Source organism: Triturus cristatus, chromosome 3_2, assembly GCF_964204655.1.
Source record: "Triturus cristatus chromosome 3_2, aTriCri1.1, whole genome shotgun sequence".
In the NCBI taxonomy this organism is placed as follows: domain Eukaryota; kingdom Metazoa; phylum Chordata; class Amphibia; order Caudata; family Salamandridae; genus Triturus; species Triturus cristatus.
The window spans coordinates 986,135,244-986,153,546 of record NC_140584.1 but is presented as its reverse complement, the minus strand read 5'-3'; the positions used below and the strand labels follow the sequence as shown (position 1 = coordinate 986,153,546).

General features: G+C 51.7%; 1 protein-coding gene across 2 annotated transcripts in view; it reads left to right on the top strand.

Annotated features, from left to right (window-relative positions):
- ZZEF1 (zinc finger ZZ-type and EF-hand domain containing 1) overlaps positions 1–18,303 on the top strand; it is a 1,433,434-nt gene that overhangs the window by 1,133,680 nt on the left and 281,451 nt on the right. For both annotated transcript variants that reach the window (XM_085649580.1, XM_085649579.1), the window contains one exon: positions 7,615–7,715. In XM_085649580.1, coding sequence (XP_085505706.1) covers positions 7,615–7,715 — 101 coding nt within the window. The remainder of the gene's footprint in view (positions 1–7,614; positions 7,716–18,303) is intronic.

Genomic DNA, 18,303 nt, shown 5'->3' with positions numbered 1-18,303 from the left:
CAACCTTTGGTTGGCGATTTGTTAGGTACTGCTGAAGAATCTCCGGATCCAGATTGGTGCCTGGGGGGTATTCTAAGTTAAGGAATTTGCGGCTAGACTGTGTCTCTAATAGATACATCATTATTGAAGGTAAGTAACTTGTTCATTAGGTAAGTATGGGTTTTGGGGTGGTATGGGTAGTTTTAGGGTTTAGGGTGGGTATACGTTTTGGGGTGGCATGGCTAATATTAGGTTTTAGGGTGGGTATGGGTTTTGGGGTGGCATGGGTAATTTTAGGTTTTAGGCTTGGGTGGTTTTGGGATGGCAAGGGTAATTTTAGGGTGGGTATGGGTTTTGGAGTGGCCGGGGTCATTATAGTGTTTAGAGTGGGGATGGGTTTTGGGGTGGCATGGGTAATTTTAGCGTTTAGGGCGGGTATGGATTTTGGGGTGGCATGGGTAATTTTAGGGTTTAGGGTGGCTATGGGTTTTGGGGTGGCAAGGGTAATTTTAGGGTTTAGGATGGATATGGGTTTTGGGGTGGCAAGGGTAATTTTAGGGTTTAGGATGGCTCTGGGTCTTGGAATATATAAAAACCTATATAAAATGAAGTTCATTATTTTTGTTTTACATGTATTTTCATGCATTACCAAGAAATTATAAGCATTTTACAGGGAAATATAGAGCTATAATGTATACATAAATAGAGTTTACATTTACTTGTAAAATAATCATATTTTCATTCACACCTTTAACCACAAAAGCTTTATGCTTGGTTAAAGTTTGCGTTTCAATTTTAACGCATTGTAACAACACTTGAGTTGTTAGAACCACGTTGTAAAGGCATGCGATGTAATGGCATGCGTTGTGGAGACATACAACCAGTAATGAAGCATACAGAAAATATATTGGTCCATCACCACGGATGTTTGAATCTTACATATTTTCGAACAAGCTCCATCCTTCAGCTGAGACAACCATGCTTGCATTCTGCAGCATGGGGTCATTGCTGTGTTGAGCAATAAGGCTATGGAATTAGTTCCAGAGAATGAGATTGGCCAGGGATTCTAGTCCCATCTTAACTAGTTCAAAAGAAAGGCAACGTTCTCTGTCCCATTCCGAATTTTTCATTCTGAATCCCTTCCCTCATAAGGGAATGATGTTTTACTGTGAACAGCTAATTTTTACTCTGGTGCTGCCAGTCTAAATGGTGTTCCTCGAGTTGCAGGATGAACTTTTTCATAGACTGATTCTGTATTCACACTATTGGTGTCTAGGTTTTGTGGCAGGTTCCATCCACTGTCAATTTATGGTCCTTTAAAGATAACATCTGATAGAGACTACTAGCCGCAGATTCCTTAACGTAGAATTATTCCCACTGGACCCAGAAAACTTTCTTGCCCAGCATCTTTGCGCGCCGGGGGGAGGTACCTCGTGACTTCGCCCGACGTCCTCCGTGGGCGTGACGCCAGCGAGGTCACATAAGCCCCACCCCTCTTTTCCGCGAGCAATGCGGATCCGGATTGTGTTCCTGGCCTGTTTCAGGCCTTCTTTTTCCGCTTTGAGCATTTTCAGTGTGCGAATGCCTTTGGGCTTCAAGACCTGCTCGTCTTGCACGCGCCAGATGTCAGCGACGGATCCTCACCCCATCTGCGTGTGGTGTTTGGGGTAGCACCATGACTCCACAGATTGTGAGGCGTGTCAGCAAATGAAGCCGAAGTCCCGGCGGGAACGCCGGATGAAACTCCTTTCCGCACGCATGTCCAGGTCGGCGGCGTCGCTGCATCCGTCCCCCACGGAATGCTTCAAGAACCGCCGCTTCCATCTCCGACATCCTCCTTCTCCCAGGCCGCAAGGGCGTGGCTCACCTGTTGGTAAGTGTCGCAGAGCCCAGATGGAAGCCTATGTGGCGGCCTTGCAGGACTCTTTGGCTCTTCCTTCTTCTCCTTCTCTTCCTGGGACGTCTGAGGATCCCTTGCCACGTGCGGGGACTCCTGCGACGTCGCCGGCGGCTCAGGTGCCGACCGGTTCGGATCCAGGTTCAGAGGATGTGGTGCCGTCGGGGTGCGGCCCTTCGGGGTTCCCTCCTTCGGACCACAGCGCCTAGGACTCGCCGCAAACCCCCGCGGGGGTCCCTGTGGTGTCGCGGGAGGTTGCCGGGGCTCGGTGCGTGTCCTCGAGTCCCCCTCGGTCCTCTGGGCAGGCAGCGGCCTTGTCCGAGGTCGAGGTGACGCCACTTAGGCGCCGGCGGCTGCAGGCCCTGGCAGCGCCGTAGGGGCCGGCTAGGCGTCGGGCGTGTCCCCGGGCCTCTCTCTTCCCTCCACGCAGGCGGCTGCCTCGTCGGAGGTCGAGTTGATGCCTTTTCGGCGCAGTTCCTTAGCCGCCCGGCTCCGACCCCGCCTCGGTCTCCTGCGCCGCGCGTTGTGGCGGAGGTCGTTCCGGCGCCGGTCAGCGTTGACCAGACGCCGGTGGCGGACTCTATGGTGCCGGGACGACGTCTGGTCGTTGATTCGTCTTCGGACGCCCCCTCTTCTCCAGAGGTTCGGCGGATGTTGGTTTCATCTTCTCTGGAGACGCGTCGCCGCCTAGTGGCCTTTTCTCCGGCATCCTTTAAGGACGGCTCTTCGCGGTCACCGTGCCTGCAGTCTTCGCCGGAGGTGCCTCAGGTTCCCCATTCATTGGTCCACCCTCCTCCTTTTCGAGCTTGGCCTTTCCTTCCTCCGGTTGTGCTGGGGGATGGCCGCCTTGGCTCGCAGCAGTCGCCCACAGAGGAACTGCTTTCGCCGCTGCGGGGCCCTACTGAGGCAAGTGCTGCCTTCGCTTGGGCTGTTTTCACGGCTGCAGGGACCTTGCGCATGGGCGATCCAGCTGCCCATATCCCCACTGATCATCTGCTGGAGGTTCTCCATCAGGGCTCTGTTGGAAGGGAGCTGCTTCCCTTCGAGTCTGCGCTCCACAATTCTCTTTTGGGGGCCTGGGGGCGTCCTGTCACGGGGGACCCGGTGCCCCAGCCTCTTCTGCACCACCACCGTCCTGCTCCGCATGATCCTGTCTGTCTTTCCCTCCACCATTCTACCAGGGGCCCTCTTTTACAGACTGCCTTTCCCTCCTTGCCATCGGTGTTGTCTCCCCCGTCATGGGAGGCCCGTGGTTAGATTCCTGGGGGCGCAACATCTTCGCCTCCTCCAGGGCTGCTTTGCGGGCCCTTAACACTCTTTGTGTGTTGGCCAGGGCCACTTCTTGCTTGTGGGATTCAGCGGAGTCCCTTATGTCTTCTGCTTCTCAGGAGGGTGCCTGCGTTGATCTGCGGCACCATGTGTTGGATGGCCGGGAGCTGGCGGCGTTATTCTTCGCTCGGCTCTGGACGTTTTGGAGCTACTTGGTCGTACCATGGCTACTTTGGTGGTCCTTCATCGCCATGCCTGGCTACGGGATAGTGTTTAGCCTGAGAACGTTGGGGAATGGCTGGTTGACCTTCCCTTTGATGGCACTCTGTTGTTCCACGCCCCTGCGGATTCTGCCATTCAGAGGTTTCTTGCGGGGCTTCGTCCTCCTCCTCCTCCCCTTCCTCCCCCTCAGTGACCTGACTGTCGGTCTGTGTTTTGGGAGGTGCTCTCCATTGTTTTTCCTGGGGCCTTGTAATGGGTAGCCAGGGTTGTGTGTTCTGTATGGTTCTTGTGCCCTTGGGGTCCTTTTGTTGGGCCCTTGGTGCTGTTGGCTGCTGGTCCGGCCCTTTGTTGACTTGTGGTTTTGGCTGTTGGTAAGCCTCGTGGGCCATGATATTAGGCCTTCTGTGTCTTCTTTATTGGCTGCTTGGTAAGCCATCTGCGGGGTTTTTCTGCAGGTCTTTCTGTTTTGTCCTCTGCTGCGGAATGTTTTTCCTAAGAGGTGTTCCCATGGTCTTGGGACGTTACCTACCCTATGTGGGGTACTTGTAGCTATTAGATAGCTCTGTCCTGTGCTGGGGAGGGGTGGTCACCCTTTCCGGGTTCCATGCTCTCCGTGGTGTTACGGTATGTCGCAGGTGCGGTCTTCTTGCCAATTGTATTGGAGTAGCTTGTGCTAGATCCGTCCTTCCCCTTGTCGCTACGTCGCATGGCCGGTCTGGCCTGCTGTCTGCGCCATCGGGTTGTAGCGGTTCTGCATTTTTGTCTTGTGTTTTGGCTTGGTACTTGGTCTGATGCTCCCGAGAGTTTGGATTTCCTTGGCCTCTGTGTTCTGGTGGCAGGCTTAGGCCGTTCTCCGTCTTTTTCTTTTCTGCCGGTTCCTCCACTTCTTCGTGGGTCAGTGTGTGTCCTGGTCCTCCCTGGCCTCTACCTTCGGCTGGCATCTGCTTTGTCCAGGGTGCGCCGTTCTGTGGTGTTGCCTGTTACTGGTGGTGCATGCCCGTGCCGGCCTGCTTGTTCTCCTTCTCCGTTGTGATCTTGATGTGTTTCCTTGCGCCCATGCCTCTGGTTCCGCTGGGACTTCCTGCGACGGTGCCTTTCTTATTCCGCCTGTGCTGTTGGCAATGGCGCCGTTCCGGCCTTGCCCGCTGCTTGCAGCCGAGGTGTATTCAGCTCTTTTCTATCTCTATGCCTGTGTTTCTTATGGTGGGCCCTGTCTTTGGTTCTACCTCTTCTCAATGGGTTTGAGGTGGCCCTTGCGTTCCTTGAGGCTTTTGGGGTGCTGTCTGCCCCTGCGGGGTGTTGGGCTCTCTCTTTCTCTTGGTTGGGCTTGGATATCCTGGCCCTTTCCTTCTTGTTCTTGCGCCATGTCCCCTGCTGGGGCCCTAGTCTCTCCTGGTGGGGAGGCTCTCTCGCAGGCCCTCCTCCCATCTGAGTATGGCTAGGGTATCTATTCTACGTTAAGGAATCTGCGGTTAGTAGTCTCTATCAGATGTACAAGTTACTTACCTTCGGTAACGATGTATTTGGTAGAGACGATACTAGCCGCAGATTCATTCACGACGCACCCTTCCTCCCCATTCAGCGAGGACCCTCAGCTTGGTTTTCTGCACTAGCCTCCCTCTGAGTGGCTTGTCTTCTGTGGGGGTCCTTTTCGTTTTCTGCCTGTTGGACTTACCTCCAGCTGGGTTCTCTCCAGTGTAGGGGCCTGCTTTTGCTCTTTTCCCTTTGTTGTTACAATTTCTGATCCCCTTGCAGTCTTCTACGCTGGGGGTTCTTTTGCCTGTCCTTGGCCTCCTGCTCCTTTTAGAGGCTCTGGCCCTCCTTGACTGTGTAGTCTTGGGGTGGATTGTTGTTGCCCCTCTGTTCCGGGCTTGTGGCCCTTTGCTGTGTGGTCTATGGTTGCAGTCTCTCTCTCTCTCTTTTTCTCTTCCAGTGCTTTCCACTGTTTGTGCCTTGGCTGGCTCGGTGGTTCCGCGGAGGGGTGCTTTCCGCTCTCCCGACTGTGACTTTACTGATGTGGTCTTCTGGTACTTTTTTTCTGCCTGGTGCTACCACCTGGCTTCCACAGTTGTTCCTCAGAGGCGGTCTGCTCTCTTCCTGCTTTGGCTTTCCTGTTGTAGCCTCCTGGCGCCTCGGTGCTGCCTGGTGCTGTTCCTCACCTTTTCTCTCGCTCTCTCTTTGTTTCTCTGGTTTTTTCGCACACTGTTCCCATGCTCTTCTCAGGTTTGTTGTGATGGCTCCGCGTTGTGGCGTGGAAAATTTCTCTGAAGCAAACTGACGTCAGCGCGTCAGGGTGGGGCTTATGTGACCTCGCTGACATCACGCCCGTGGAGGACTTCGGGCGGAGTCACGAGGTATCACCCCCCCGGCGTGCAGAGATGCTGGGCAAGAAAGTTTTCCGGGTCCAGTCTCACGCCTGGGGATAATTCTACGTTAAGGAATCTGCGGCTAGAATCGTCTCTACCAGATACATAGTTACCGTAGGTATGTAACTAGGACATCAGCAGTGGTGGCTGCCATGGCTCGCGGGTGAAGGGGCGGAGTAGGTGAGGGGGAAAGTGCTTGCGGGGGTGCGCAATGTGAATAAAAAATAAACACCTTGCCACCGGGTCCCGAATCTCTGCTCCTACTCTCCTCATCGGACTCGATGAGCGGGAAGCACAGCCAGGTGCCCCTTGCCAATCACAACACAGCAATCTTTGTGCTGTTGTATCTCGATGGCTAGCTGCTGAAAGCGGGATCACCCAACTGTTGTCAAACCATCTGCAAACCACGATTGGGTTTTTGGCCAGCCTTCGCAATAAGAACCTCCAGTCATCCCATTTTCATCATGGTGGAGTAAGATACTATCTCCCTCTGTATTTCTTTTCCCCAGCGAATTCAGGCCTTTCAGGTGAGGATCCTGATGTTTCAAGAGGGGGCTCTTCTTCCAACCATGACAGTCGTATGTCTTTTAGGCCTGCTAACCTCATGCATCTTGATAGTTTCCCACTCTCTGTGGCCCAGTTGGCTCAGCATTAGGGAGTCTTGACAAAAAGAATTGTATTTAGCAGCAGAAGCGGCAAAATACCTAGGGTGGTAGCAGGTGATGGGCCACCTTATACACAGAAAAACCCTTCTGCTCTCATTCAGCAATGGCTATGGATACTAAAGCTTCCTCCTGTGGTTGGGGCAGTCATATTGATGCATTGGAAATTGGAGGCCTTTTGTCTCAAATGGAGTAGAAACTGCACATCAGTCTGCTTGAGCTTCAGCCGATCTGCTTGGCCCTCAAAGCATTCCTGCTTTACATTCTGAGTCAGTCACTTCAGGTCCTGACAGACAGCATGATTTTGATGTGGTACACCAACAAGATCTGTATCTGGAGGCACTGAGGTGCTGGTCTTGAGTTCGAGCTCACAATCTGTGGCTTGTCATGAATCATTTGATAGGCTTTCTAAATGTGCGAACCGACAATTTGATTTGGCGCTTCCATGCTGATCATGAGTGACGTCTCCAACTGGAAGTGGTGCAATCTGTCGTTGCCTAATGCGACAGCCCTCCGGTAGACCCTTTTGCCGCTTACGAGAACGCACATTGTCCACAGTCCTGCACCCTGTGGGTCCCGCTCCAGGGACCCTTCAAAGACTCATTTTGCCTGAGATGGGCCAAAAGATTGAGCAATATAATGTGAAGTTCTTCACTTTCCTGCAGAGGTGGCGGACGTGATCTTGCCCGGTCATCACACCTCTACCAGATCTGTTTCTGCTAGGTATTGGTGCTGTTTTATTTCTTGGTTTGACCGTCTCATCAGATTCCTTATCTCAAAGGTACTACTTGAGTATGGATTCAAGAGAAGAGGAATCTGCAGATAGAAGTATCCATACAAAGTTACTTACCTTCAGTGAAATTTTTTCTCACCAATCCCACCGGCCTCCCCTTTCTGAGGATTGGCCAAATGACTTTTAATAAGGTCCCTGTTTAGTTTTGGTTTACTGTAATGTCTGTCAGTCTCATCTCCACCTTTGAGGGTTTGGAAAAAAGAGTGGAAAACTGGTGTCCGTGCACTCGTAGAGCACCCTCTACACCTCTGTGATGTCATATCCAAATTTAACAGCATGTACTATATGGGAAATATAAACTTCTGTTCTTTTTTGTTCTATGACACAGTTTAAAATGGTATATAAAGCTTTCAAAATACTGTATTCTTTTCAAGTCATATACCGCTTTTGCAATGTATTGACCTTATTACTTGTCTTCTATTACAGATGACACATGATGCCCTTAATGCTCCTTTGCATATACTACGTGCTATGTACGAACTGCAAATGAGAAGAACTGATTCCTTTTTTCTAGAAATCCAGAAGAGGTAAATATATTGCTGTATTTAGGGAGCAGCTAAACTGTAAAAAGTATATTTTATCTGGATATTAATTAAAACATGGGATACCCTTTCTGCATCTTTTCTTTTTTCTTTTAAAAATGTTTATTGAACAGAAAATGCAAGCATTCTAGGCCTTCTTAAAACAAATTGGTCACCTCCCCATATTTGCTACTTTTGCGGCACCTTTGGTGTTGAGCTACTTGGTGCTGTCCCAGAAGCTTTATCCCTTGCTTTGCTTAAGCCTATGGAGGTGTTACCTACAGCTCCACTGGAGTCATTCAAGAATTGTGTTCATTGAGGAGTTTCTCACCATGCAATATTGTTAATGTGCCAGTGGTTCCTAACTTGACGAGATTTGCAAAAAATCACATGAGACTTGATATTGCTGATTGTGAGAAAAAGATCTGTGAAAAGATCTTGAGGAAAAAGAGATTCTTCATTTAAAGAAATAATAACTGAGGAGTCTTTTTACATACTTCATAATTGTTTTGGATCTGACTTAGAATCGTTAGACTGTGATGAGCTTTACCCTGACAGTGGTGACTATGATGGCAGTTAAGTAGAGAATGTGCTTCTCTTTAGAAACTCTTATGGAGGTTTGTTATGTGGTTTGCAGAATGACAGTGACACTAACACTTAGCTTGAGTTGGAGATCCTGTTTCCAGAGGTCCCACAGAGGAAGAGTTATTCATTACAGAAATAAAAACGGCTGCTGATGCTTTGGCAATTCGGCTGCACACAGAACATGTCAAATCTATTATTTCATTGATATTTTGTTGAAGAAGCAGCCAGTGGAACCTCTTCCCCTGTGAGGCTTAGGCAGATACTGTTAAATTAGTAAATAAAAACAAAAGGGGTTGACGCAATATGCTACCGCACCTACCACCACAGTGGAAACAATTTAAAGACAGATAGAGTGGTGCACAGAACCGGAAGTTCAACCCCCTTCAACTTCCAGCGGAGAAAGCTCCAAACCATAAACAAATTGTGATGGTTCAGCACCCTTATTCTATCGAGTAAATTAAATAATATTCTTAAAAGTTCAGCACACTTCTTTTTGCATTTCATGCACACAGTGCCTATGGTTCAAAATAAATTACTATTATTACTTTAAAACAGTAGCCAACGCGTTTCGTCTTCATGGACTTCTGTAGGGCTTCATTTTCAATTCTCTGAGAGATAAAACTGTGCTGGTATTTGTATTTGTAAATAATACTTCAAATATTCTCTACAAGATTGATCTTGAAGACATACCGCCGAATGGACTTGGGGCTAAAGCACACGAACTCTGGCTTATGAAAATTTATCAGCATCATTTGAAAACAGTCTAAATAGTACCAGGCCAACAAAAATTGGAACCGTTCTACATAGTGGCCCGTAGCATGGATTGGTATGCTTGGGTCCAACGCACAGAGGATTTAAAATGCAAGTCTCGTAGAGAATATCCGAGGTATTATTTAAAAATGCATATAGCAGCACAGTTTTATCTCTGCAAACAGGCCGCAGGAGCAACCAGTCTAAACACCCAGACTGACTCCGCAGCCTGTAAAGGAGCTGGGCCTACTGAGTGACTGCTTGTGCCCCTCCCCTGATAGGAAGCTGAGACGGGCTGTGTGCTTCAAAGAGGACCCAGAGCAGAGGGGGCACAGTCAGTGGAAATCCCCCATTCTAGGCAGAGAGATAAGCACCAAAATGGGGGTGCCACTGAAGTCCACACAGGGAGACGCGGGTGCCCATGTTGGGTAGTGACAAATGCCCTGAAGAGAACCACCCGGGAGGCGTAGACAGCCCTCCCCCCAAACCCTGCAGTCTGCCCACACTAGGGCTGTGCTGGCAGACTCCCTCTGTGAGATCAGCTAGGTGCTACTGAGGATCCTATCTTGTGCTCTATTGGGTGCGCTTGCAGCATTAACCACATCTGTGGGAGATTTATGTGGAGAAAGGCCGACAGGCGTTTATGCCCTTTCTCTGAGTGAGGTGCCACGCATGGATTATCTCCATGGTTATGGGAGGCATAGCCGCGACCTCTTCCTAGGGGAGGATCAGTTGTTTCACAAAACCGGGCGCAGAAGTGGCAACACCCTCCCAAGTCGATGGTCTCAGTAAATAAAGCAGGAAGGTGAACCGACATTCATGGCTATCATACTACAGGCTATAAGAGACTTGCGTGAGGCCTGGACCACATAGGTATCCCTTCTGAGACAAGACCTCCATAAGGTTTCGTAACACATGACCAGGATGGAAATGAGAGATTACTCAGCAGAAGATGAAATGCACAAGTGACTGCATCTTGAGAAATGAACAGAAAATACAAAGGGTAAGTCATGGCGTAACAACTTGCATCGAGTAAGCATTCTGAAGAGACTTGAGGGCACACACCCGGAATAATAATTTACACAATGGTTAAATCCTGGGTCCAGCTCACAAACTCTCCTCTTGTTTCATAATAGAACAAGCCCACCGAGCCATTACTCCCCCTCAACCCCCAGAGGCGCCACTTAGACTGATGTTTTCTGCAGCTGTTGACCAGAATCAGACAGAGATGCTATCGTCCGGGCTGCACGCAAATCCAATACTGTATCACTATAGTCCACTTGGATCATGATCTTCCCAGGCTACACTACACTACACTACTACTACACTATAGCGCACATTCATGGAGATAAAAGCCAAACTCCAAGCAATGCAAATCCAATACATGCTCCTCTATCCAGCTCATTTCTTCAACACCACTGGGTGGAGGAGAGGTCGCAATTGAAGGCCCCTCAGACCAGTCGTCCCACACGAAAGCCAAGGCATTTGGAGGGTGGTCCTCCTGCCCAGACCAGCTCACCGGCTGTGCCGGGTGATGTCGGTCCCGGGCTGGACAAGGTTTGACTGAGAATCATCGGTATCCAGTAGAGAGGAACCAGCGAACAAGGCCCTGGCCCACTTTTCCAGAGACAATGATCCGAACTTGCCTAGGCCTCACAGCCAGTGTAGCCCTGAGACACTGGCTATTAGTGGTGGTATGCCACCCCCACTGGTGGCTGAGACGGGGGGATCTGGGCACAGTTTTCTATGGGGCACGGTGCGGTGGTAATGGCCAACTGAGGCAACCACAACCCAATTGGAGCCTATGCGCAACCCTTCCCGAAGGCCCATAGATGCATGGACAACTCAATACTGAGCAGAAGGGGTGGAGAACTGATCACAGGCCTGCCCTAGTGTTTGATATGTTGGGAAGTTTCGCGTTAGGTCAACAAATACTCTTTTACGAAGTGTAGGGTGAGGGCAAGTAGTCGTGGAGAGGCTGGTTGCCACCCGTAGCTGGGTAGTTTTCATTTAAAGTCCTCCATCCCATTAGTCGATGCACACAGCTCCCAAGACAGGGATGGTGGAAAGAAGCACATAACGGGGTGACAAGCCCAAGATACACACTCTGAGGTGGAGCCACACAACCAAGAAGGAGCATAGAGAAACATGACCGTGACATATCACACGCAGGGATGTGAGACACATCAGTTTAAGGTCCTGTCATGGAACATCAACGGCCTTCTTAACAAGCTCAAATGTGGCGTGGTGGCTTAATACCTTAGAATACAGCCCCCAGACCTGATATTCCTGTAAGAGACACACCTAGCAGGAAAAATAATTTGATGTCTTACCAGAGAGCAGTACAGAGTACTCTCTTACTCTGGATTCACCAAGTGTACAAAAGGAGTGGCGATCCTGCCAAAAGGACCCCCCCCCACCCTTTCATATAGACAGGACCTTGTGCCACCCACAGGGCTGATTTGTTGGAGTCTAGGGTACCTGGTGACACACCTGCGCAATCGCCTTACACATCTACATGTCCCCCCACTCCAACAGCCTGTTTTCTTGCTAGAAACAAACACAGATATACACGTAGTGGGTAGTGAATTCAGTGAGCTAATGGACAAGAACCTGGACAGATCACATGCTGACGTGACAGGGCTCCCTGCAGGGACTCGATTAACGCATTTGGCCCGAGCCTTTGGCCTTTTAGATGCTTGAAGAGCTACTTACCCAACTGTCAGACAGTGTTTCTTCTTTTCCAGGACCCACAGGGCCTTCCTCCTGACCTGACTACATCTTTGTCCTGACGGGGGAGTGCCCAGTCTACCTTTCGGCTGAATATCTACCAAGGAGAATCTCAGACCATGCCCCTTTACTAGTAGTATTGGGGGCGCATGCGGACACTAAGTGGGGAGCCTGGGGCCTCAGCAGCTGGGAGCTCTAGGATAGTGACATGATGCGGTCAGTGTCTACCAAATACTGTAAGGTAAATAAAGACTGGATTCCCTCTCCAGTGTCCCTGTGGGAGGCGTACAGGACCGTCCTCCACGATAGGACCCAACACATAATAGCCAAGAAGAAAGTCCAGAGGCTTGCCTTGCTGTGATCTCTGGAAACTGATATACGTGAGACTAAGCATGCACACCTCAGATCGGGGAGCCAAGCAATGCTGCTTTGCCTGGAAGCTCTGCAAAAGGTATACCTAGCCATGACACTCGAGGAGGCTGAAAAAACACTAGCTCACCCCACTGCTTAAACTTTGCGAAGTGAGTGATAAGGATGGCTGTAGGAGAGTAGGATCTGCTTCTTATAGTTACCATCACTTTTTGCTGATGTTTCACTGTTTTTGACTTAGTCTGGCTGGGATCCTGCTATCCAGGACCCCAGCCTAGCTGCTTTCGCCTCTATATTTATTGCATGTACTTTAGGTACACTCCAGATTGGATTCTGGGGTACCCTTATAAGTCCCTAGTATATGGTATACCCAGGGCATAGGTACCCCAGAGGCCCCTCAGGGGCTGCAGCATGTACTATGCCACCCCTTGGAGACCATTCAAAATGACACAACAGGTCTGTTACAGCAGCCTGTGTAAGGTGATGCATGCACCCCTAACACAGATATAGGTTCACTATATCTACTCCATATCACTGCACATATAAACCTACCAGTCACCCCTATGGCAGGCCTTATCAATCCTGAAGGCAGGGTGCTGGGTTTTATGTGAGAGGGTGAACCTGCATGAGCAGAGCCCCTCTGCAGCCTTCGGAACCTCTATTGCGGGATTGTTTGTGATGCAGCCAACCATATACTCTTAAATGCATTATAACCTTGCGGTAAATGCTAACTTTAAAACGGCTGCATGGAAACAAGTTGTATCTGAAAGAGACACATTAGTGATGGATTCCTTATCTTAGAATATCATCTGGCGTCAGACTGAATCCGGAATGTTTTCGTCAGCAGTACCCCTGCGCATCAGTAGGCATCTTCGTACGGCTCTGCGTACGTCGCTGGCGTCGTAGCCGCCGAGATGACGTCGTCGGAGCTACTTGGACGCGCCCATGCGCGCTGACATCAGTCCTTTCTTTTTCCGCGCAGCAGCGCAGATCCGAGAGAGTGCCACCACTAGTTAAAAAAGTTTTAACTCGGTTTCTGACAACTTGTTTTGGTGCAGTAGGGATGCCTGGGTTTAAGTCCTGTAGGGCCTGCCGCCGAAACACGTCGGTAGCGGACCCGCATGACGTGTGTCTCTTTTGCTTGGGGCATGCCCATGACCCTGAGGCGTGCCCCGATTGTCGGGCCATGGCGCCGAAAGCTTTGTGGGAGCGTTCCTGCAAGTTGTTGGTGTTCCGGCAATCGGTTCTGCGCCTATCGAGGTCCCGATCCCGTGGGAGGTCGAGGGACCGGTCTCGGAGCCATCAGCATTGCTAGTCGGAATTAGGGACAGGTAAGTCTAGGTGCCATAAAAAGTCAAAGAAGCGACATCGCTCTTCCTCTACCCCTCACCGGTCACGGGACGTGGTGGAGGCGGCGGGCGGTCAATATACCCCGCGGCTCCGTTGGAGCCTCCGTTGTTGCCTGCGGCCAACCCACCCTTTCCGGGACCGCACGCGACTTCGGACGAGATGCAGGCCTTCGTGTCGGCCTTGCACCATTTGTTCCTCCGGAGCGCCTTTGGGGACCGCGGATCTATCGGGAGGGTCTGCCTCGGTTCCACCGCCTTTGGCCTCGGCTATGCCGGAACTATACCCTGCGGCACCGCCGGCTCGGGCCTCGGTGCCGGGTCTGGATCTGGCCTCGGTGCCGGGCGTGGCACCACCGCTAACGCCGGACGGCGCGAACCAGGACTGGTGTCTTACCCCCCATTCCATTGCTTGTAGGGGAGTTTATCCCATTTCCCAGGGCACCTTGTCCTTATCGGCCTCTTCAACAACCGGCGGACGAAGGGGAGTACTGGGAGGGGTCTGAGTAATCTTGCAGCTCAATGCGAGGATGAGCCTGAATAGGAAGGCGATGTGGAGGGTCCAGTAGATCTGGATTTCTCTCCACACCCTGGTACTCTGTCCCCTTCTTCCATGGCTACGGAGGAGGTTGGGACTTTTTCAGAGGTGTTGCGTAGGGCGGCTGAGGCTCTTAACCTCGAGCTCCCTTTTGTACCTATCAGGACCAATCTCCTGACTGAGGTGCTGCAGTCATCCTCTGCGGAGCAGTTGCTGCCCTTCAATGAAGCGCTTACCGATATCCTGTTGAGCACCTGGAACAAACCTAACACAGGAGTTCCTGTAGACAAGGGTGTGGCATGCCCCCATCACCTGGCTTCGGGCGATCCCAGCTTTCTCACACAACACCCGACGCCCGAGAGTCTGGCTGTCCAGGCTTCTGCCTCGCCGAGTGCGTTCCCTTCTGCTCCTCCGGACAAGGAATCTAGGAAACTGGAGCAATTTGGGCAAAAGATTTTCACTTCTGCCAGCTCCAGGTTGCGGGTGGTGAATACTGCGTGCCTGCTAGGCCGCAATTCCCATTCTGTGTGGGACACCGTGGTACAGGTGCTGCCTCAGTGTCCTGTGGAAGAACGGGCGGTTGTCTCCCAAGCCATTACCGAAGGGAGAGATGCTGCAAAATGTACTAACCGTTGTGGGCTTGACACTGACGATTCTCTGGGTAGGGCACTTTCCATAACAGTTGCGCTCCGTCGTTATTCTTGGCTCCGAACTACTGGCTTCTCTGGGGATGTCCAGAACACCTTTTTGGACATGCCCTTTGATGGCACACGCCTCTTTGGTGATAAGGCGGATAGCACCCTGAAACGCTTTAAGGACTCTCGGGCTATGGCCCAGTCCTTGGGTCTCGCCACCACACATACTCCCTTGGGGCCCGCTTTTCGCTCCTTTCGAGGTCGGGGCGCCCAGGCGCGTTCCTTTCAGTTCCGCAAGCCTGCGCAGCCACAGTCTCAGCGCAGCCACGGACGTGGGACCCGCCGTGGTGAGTCCTGAGGACAGCGGGCGAGTCAATCCACCACCTCCCCTGCCGCCGCCGCCTCTAAACCTTCCTAGTCTGGTGTTTCAGGCCCACCTGACGCCAGTGGGTAGCAGGATTCGCCATCACCTTCCCCACTGGTGCTCCATTACCTCGGACAGGTGGGTTCTGCAAATAGTCAGAAGGGGCTACTCCCTCCCCTTCGAGTCTACCCCTCCAGCCATGCCACCTCAGTACCACCGCATGTTGGGGGATTACTTGTCACTTCTCCAGCAGGAAGTTGTGGCCCTCTTGGCCAAGGGGGCCATCGAGCGCATTCCGATGCCAGAAGTAGGTCGTGGTTGTTATTCCCACTACTTCGTGGTTCCAAAGAAGGACAAGGGACTGCGGCCTATCTTAGACCCCTGGAATTTCAAACGCTTCCTCTGGAAGGAGAAGTTCAAGATACTCACGCTTGCTCAGGTCTTGTCTGCCCTAGACCCTCAAGACTGGATGGTAGCGTTGCACTTGCAGGATGCTTATTTTTATATCCCCATGCTGCCGGCCCACCAGCGTTACCTACGGTTCACGGTAGGCCACGAGCACTTTCAGTTCACTGTGCTCACTTTCGGCCTTACCAGCGCCCCTCGGGTGTGATGGCGGTGGTTGCAGCTCATCTGCGCATATCAGGGGTTTCAGTCTTCACCTATCTCGACGACTGGCTGTTGAAGGCGGGCTCACCCCAGGCAGTCGTCACCCACCTCCAGACTACGGCCGACCTCCTGCATTTGCTGGGGTTTTCCATCAACGTGCCGAAGTCACACCTGATTCCCTCCCAGAAGCTCCTCTTCATTGGAGCGGTTCTGGATACGGCGCAGTTTCGGGTTTATCCTCCCGAACAGCGAGTCCAGGACATTCGGGCTATGATTCTGATCTTTCAGCCCTGGTCCTGGGTTTCCGTCAGGAAGACCCTGAGGCTGCTGGGCCTCATGGCCTCCTGCATCCTGCTAATCGATCATGCCAGATGGCATATGCGGGCTTGGCAGTGGGACCTGAAGTTCCAGTGGACGCAGCATTGGGGGAACCTGTCCGAATACTTCCTGATCTCGGAGGGCACTGCACAGGACTTGCAGTGGTGGCTCACGAACCAGCGTTGGGTCAGCGGCAGATCCCTCTCCCTTCCCAGACCGGAGCACACAGTAGTGTTGGACGTGTCCCTCCTGGGATGGGGCGGCCACATGGGAGAGGCAGAGATCAGAGGCCTCTGGTCTCCGGCGGAGTCCAAGCTCCATATCAATCTTTTGGAGCTCAGGGCGATCCTACTTGCACTCAAAGCATTCCTTCCCTCTGTCAAGGGGAGAGTAGTGCAGGTGTTCACAGACAACACCACCGCCATATGGTACTGCAACAAACAAGGCTGGGTGGGGTCGTGGATCCTATGTCAGGAGGCTCTATGTCTCAACGGTTCAACTCCTGGCAGGTACCCTGAACGCCAGGGCGGACGAACTCAGCCGCAGGTGCATGTTGGATCACGAATGGCGTCTTCACTCGGAGGTGGTGCGAGGTCCCCTTCAGCCGTTGGGAGAACCTTGGTTAGATCTATTCACCACCGAAGAGAACGCGCAATGTCAGCAGTTCTGCGCGTTGGAGTTTCCAAGGCGGCACTCCCTAGGTGACGCTTTTCGTCACGAGTGGAGTTGCTGTCTGTTGTACGCCTTTCCGCCTATACCATTTCTGCCCAGAGTGCTGAAGAAGATCAGGCACGACCGGGCACAAGTCATTCTTGTGGCACCGGACTGGGCTCGCAGAGTTTGGTATCCGAGCTACTCAGTATGAGCATAGATCTCCCGATCCGACTGCCTCTTCGGGAGGATCTCCTGTCGCAGCAACAGGGGACGGTCCTCCACCCGAACCTGTCCAGCCTCCACCTCCTTGCGTGGAGATTGAGCGGCGACAGCTGATTCCATTGGACTTGCCTCCCGAAGTCTGTAATGTGATTCTGGCAGCCAGGCGTCCCTCCACTAAAACTGTATACGCCTGTCGGTGGAAAGAATTTGTGGAATGGTGCACAGCGAAATCTGTTGATCCTCTTGCTACCCCTCTTTCTGAGGTCCTATTGTTCCTTCTTTCTTTGGCCCAGCAGAGCTCTGCTCTGGGCACTATCAAGGGCTACCTTTCTACTCTTTCAGCCTTTCTAAGGCTGCCTGATCATCCCTCTCTTTTCAAGTCGCCAGTTGTCAATAGATTTCTCAAAGGCATTACTCACCTTTTCCTTTTGTGATGCCTCAATGGGACTTGAACCTGGTTCTCACATACTTGATGTGCACTCCCTTTGAGCTTCTTCATAACTGTCCTTTGTGGTTATTAACTTTGAAAACTGTCTTCCTGGTGGCCATCACCTCCGCTCGGTGAGTGAGTTCCAGGCTCTTTCCTGCAAACCTCCTTTCCTAGCGATTCATCCGGAAAAGGTTGTGCTTCAACCGCGTCCCTCCTTTCTACCAAAAGTAGTCTCTGCCTTTCATCTCGGGCAAACTGTCACAGAGCCCACTTTCTTTCCGCCTCCGCACCCTTCATGAGAAGAGGAAAGGCTCCACCGTCTGGACCCAAAACGTGCGCTTTCATTCTATCTCAACCGCACACAACAGTTCCGGGTGGATGACCAGCTCTTTGTTGGCAACGTGGGCGCCAAGAAAGTCCGGGCTGTGCACCAGCGCACTATCTCCAGATAGGTTGTCTTGTGCATTAAAGCCAGTTACTCTCTGGCTAAAAAAGAACTTCCAGTTGGGCTTTGCGCCCATTCTACCAGGGCGACAGCAGCTACTACAGTATTGGGACGCGTGTCCCCCTGCAAGACATCTATCAGGCGTCCACTTGGACCTCGTTGCAGGATTTCACTAAGCACATTCCAGCCCCAACTGCCAAGCCAGGTCCTCCCTGGACCGGAAACAAGCATTATAGGACAGGTTTCGCGGTTTCATCCTTCTTCAGCCAGGATAGCTTAATTCCAGTGGCACAGTGACCCCAGGACCCACGTCTGGGCATACCTGGCGCACCTAGGGCAAGAAAGCAAAAGACACACAATTGATGGACTGAATGCAGAACAAATGAAAACATTCACCCCCAGTCAAGAGATCTGGGTTAAATCCATAATTCTTTTGCTCACCATGCCACCCCTTGCCACTGGAATCAAGCTATCCTCGTTGATGAGGGGTGAAACCCCGAAACCGGTCCTTGGATACTGTTTCCAGTCCAGGGAGGACCTGGCTTGGCAGTTCGGGCTGGACTGTTCCCATGAGACACAGGGTCAAGACTGATTTGCAT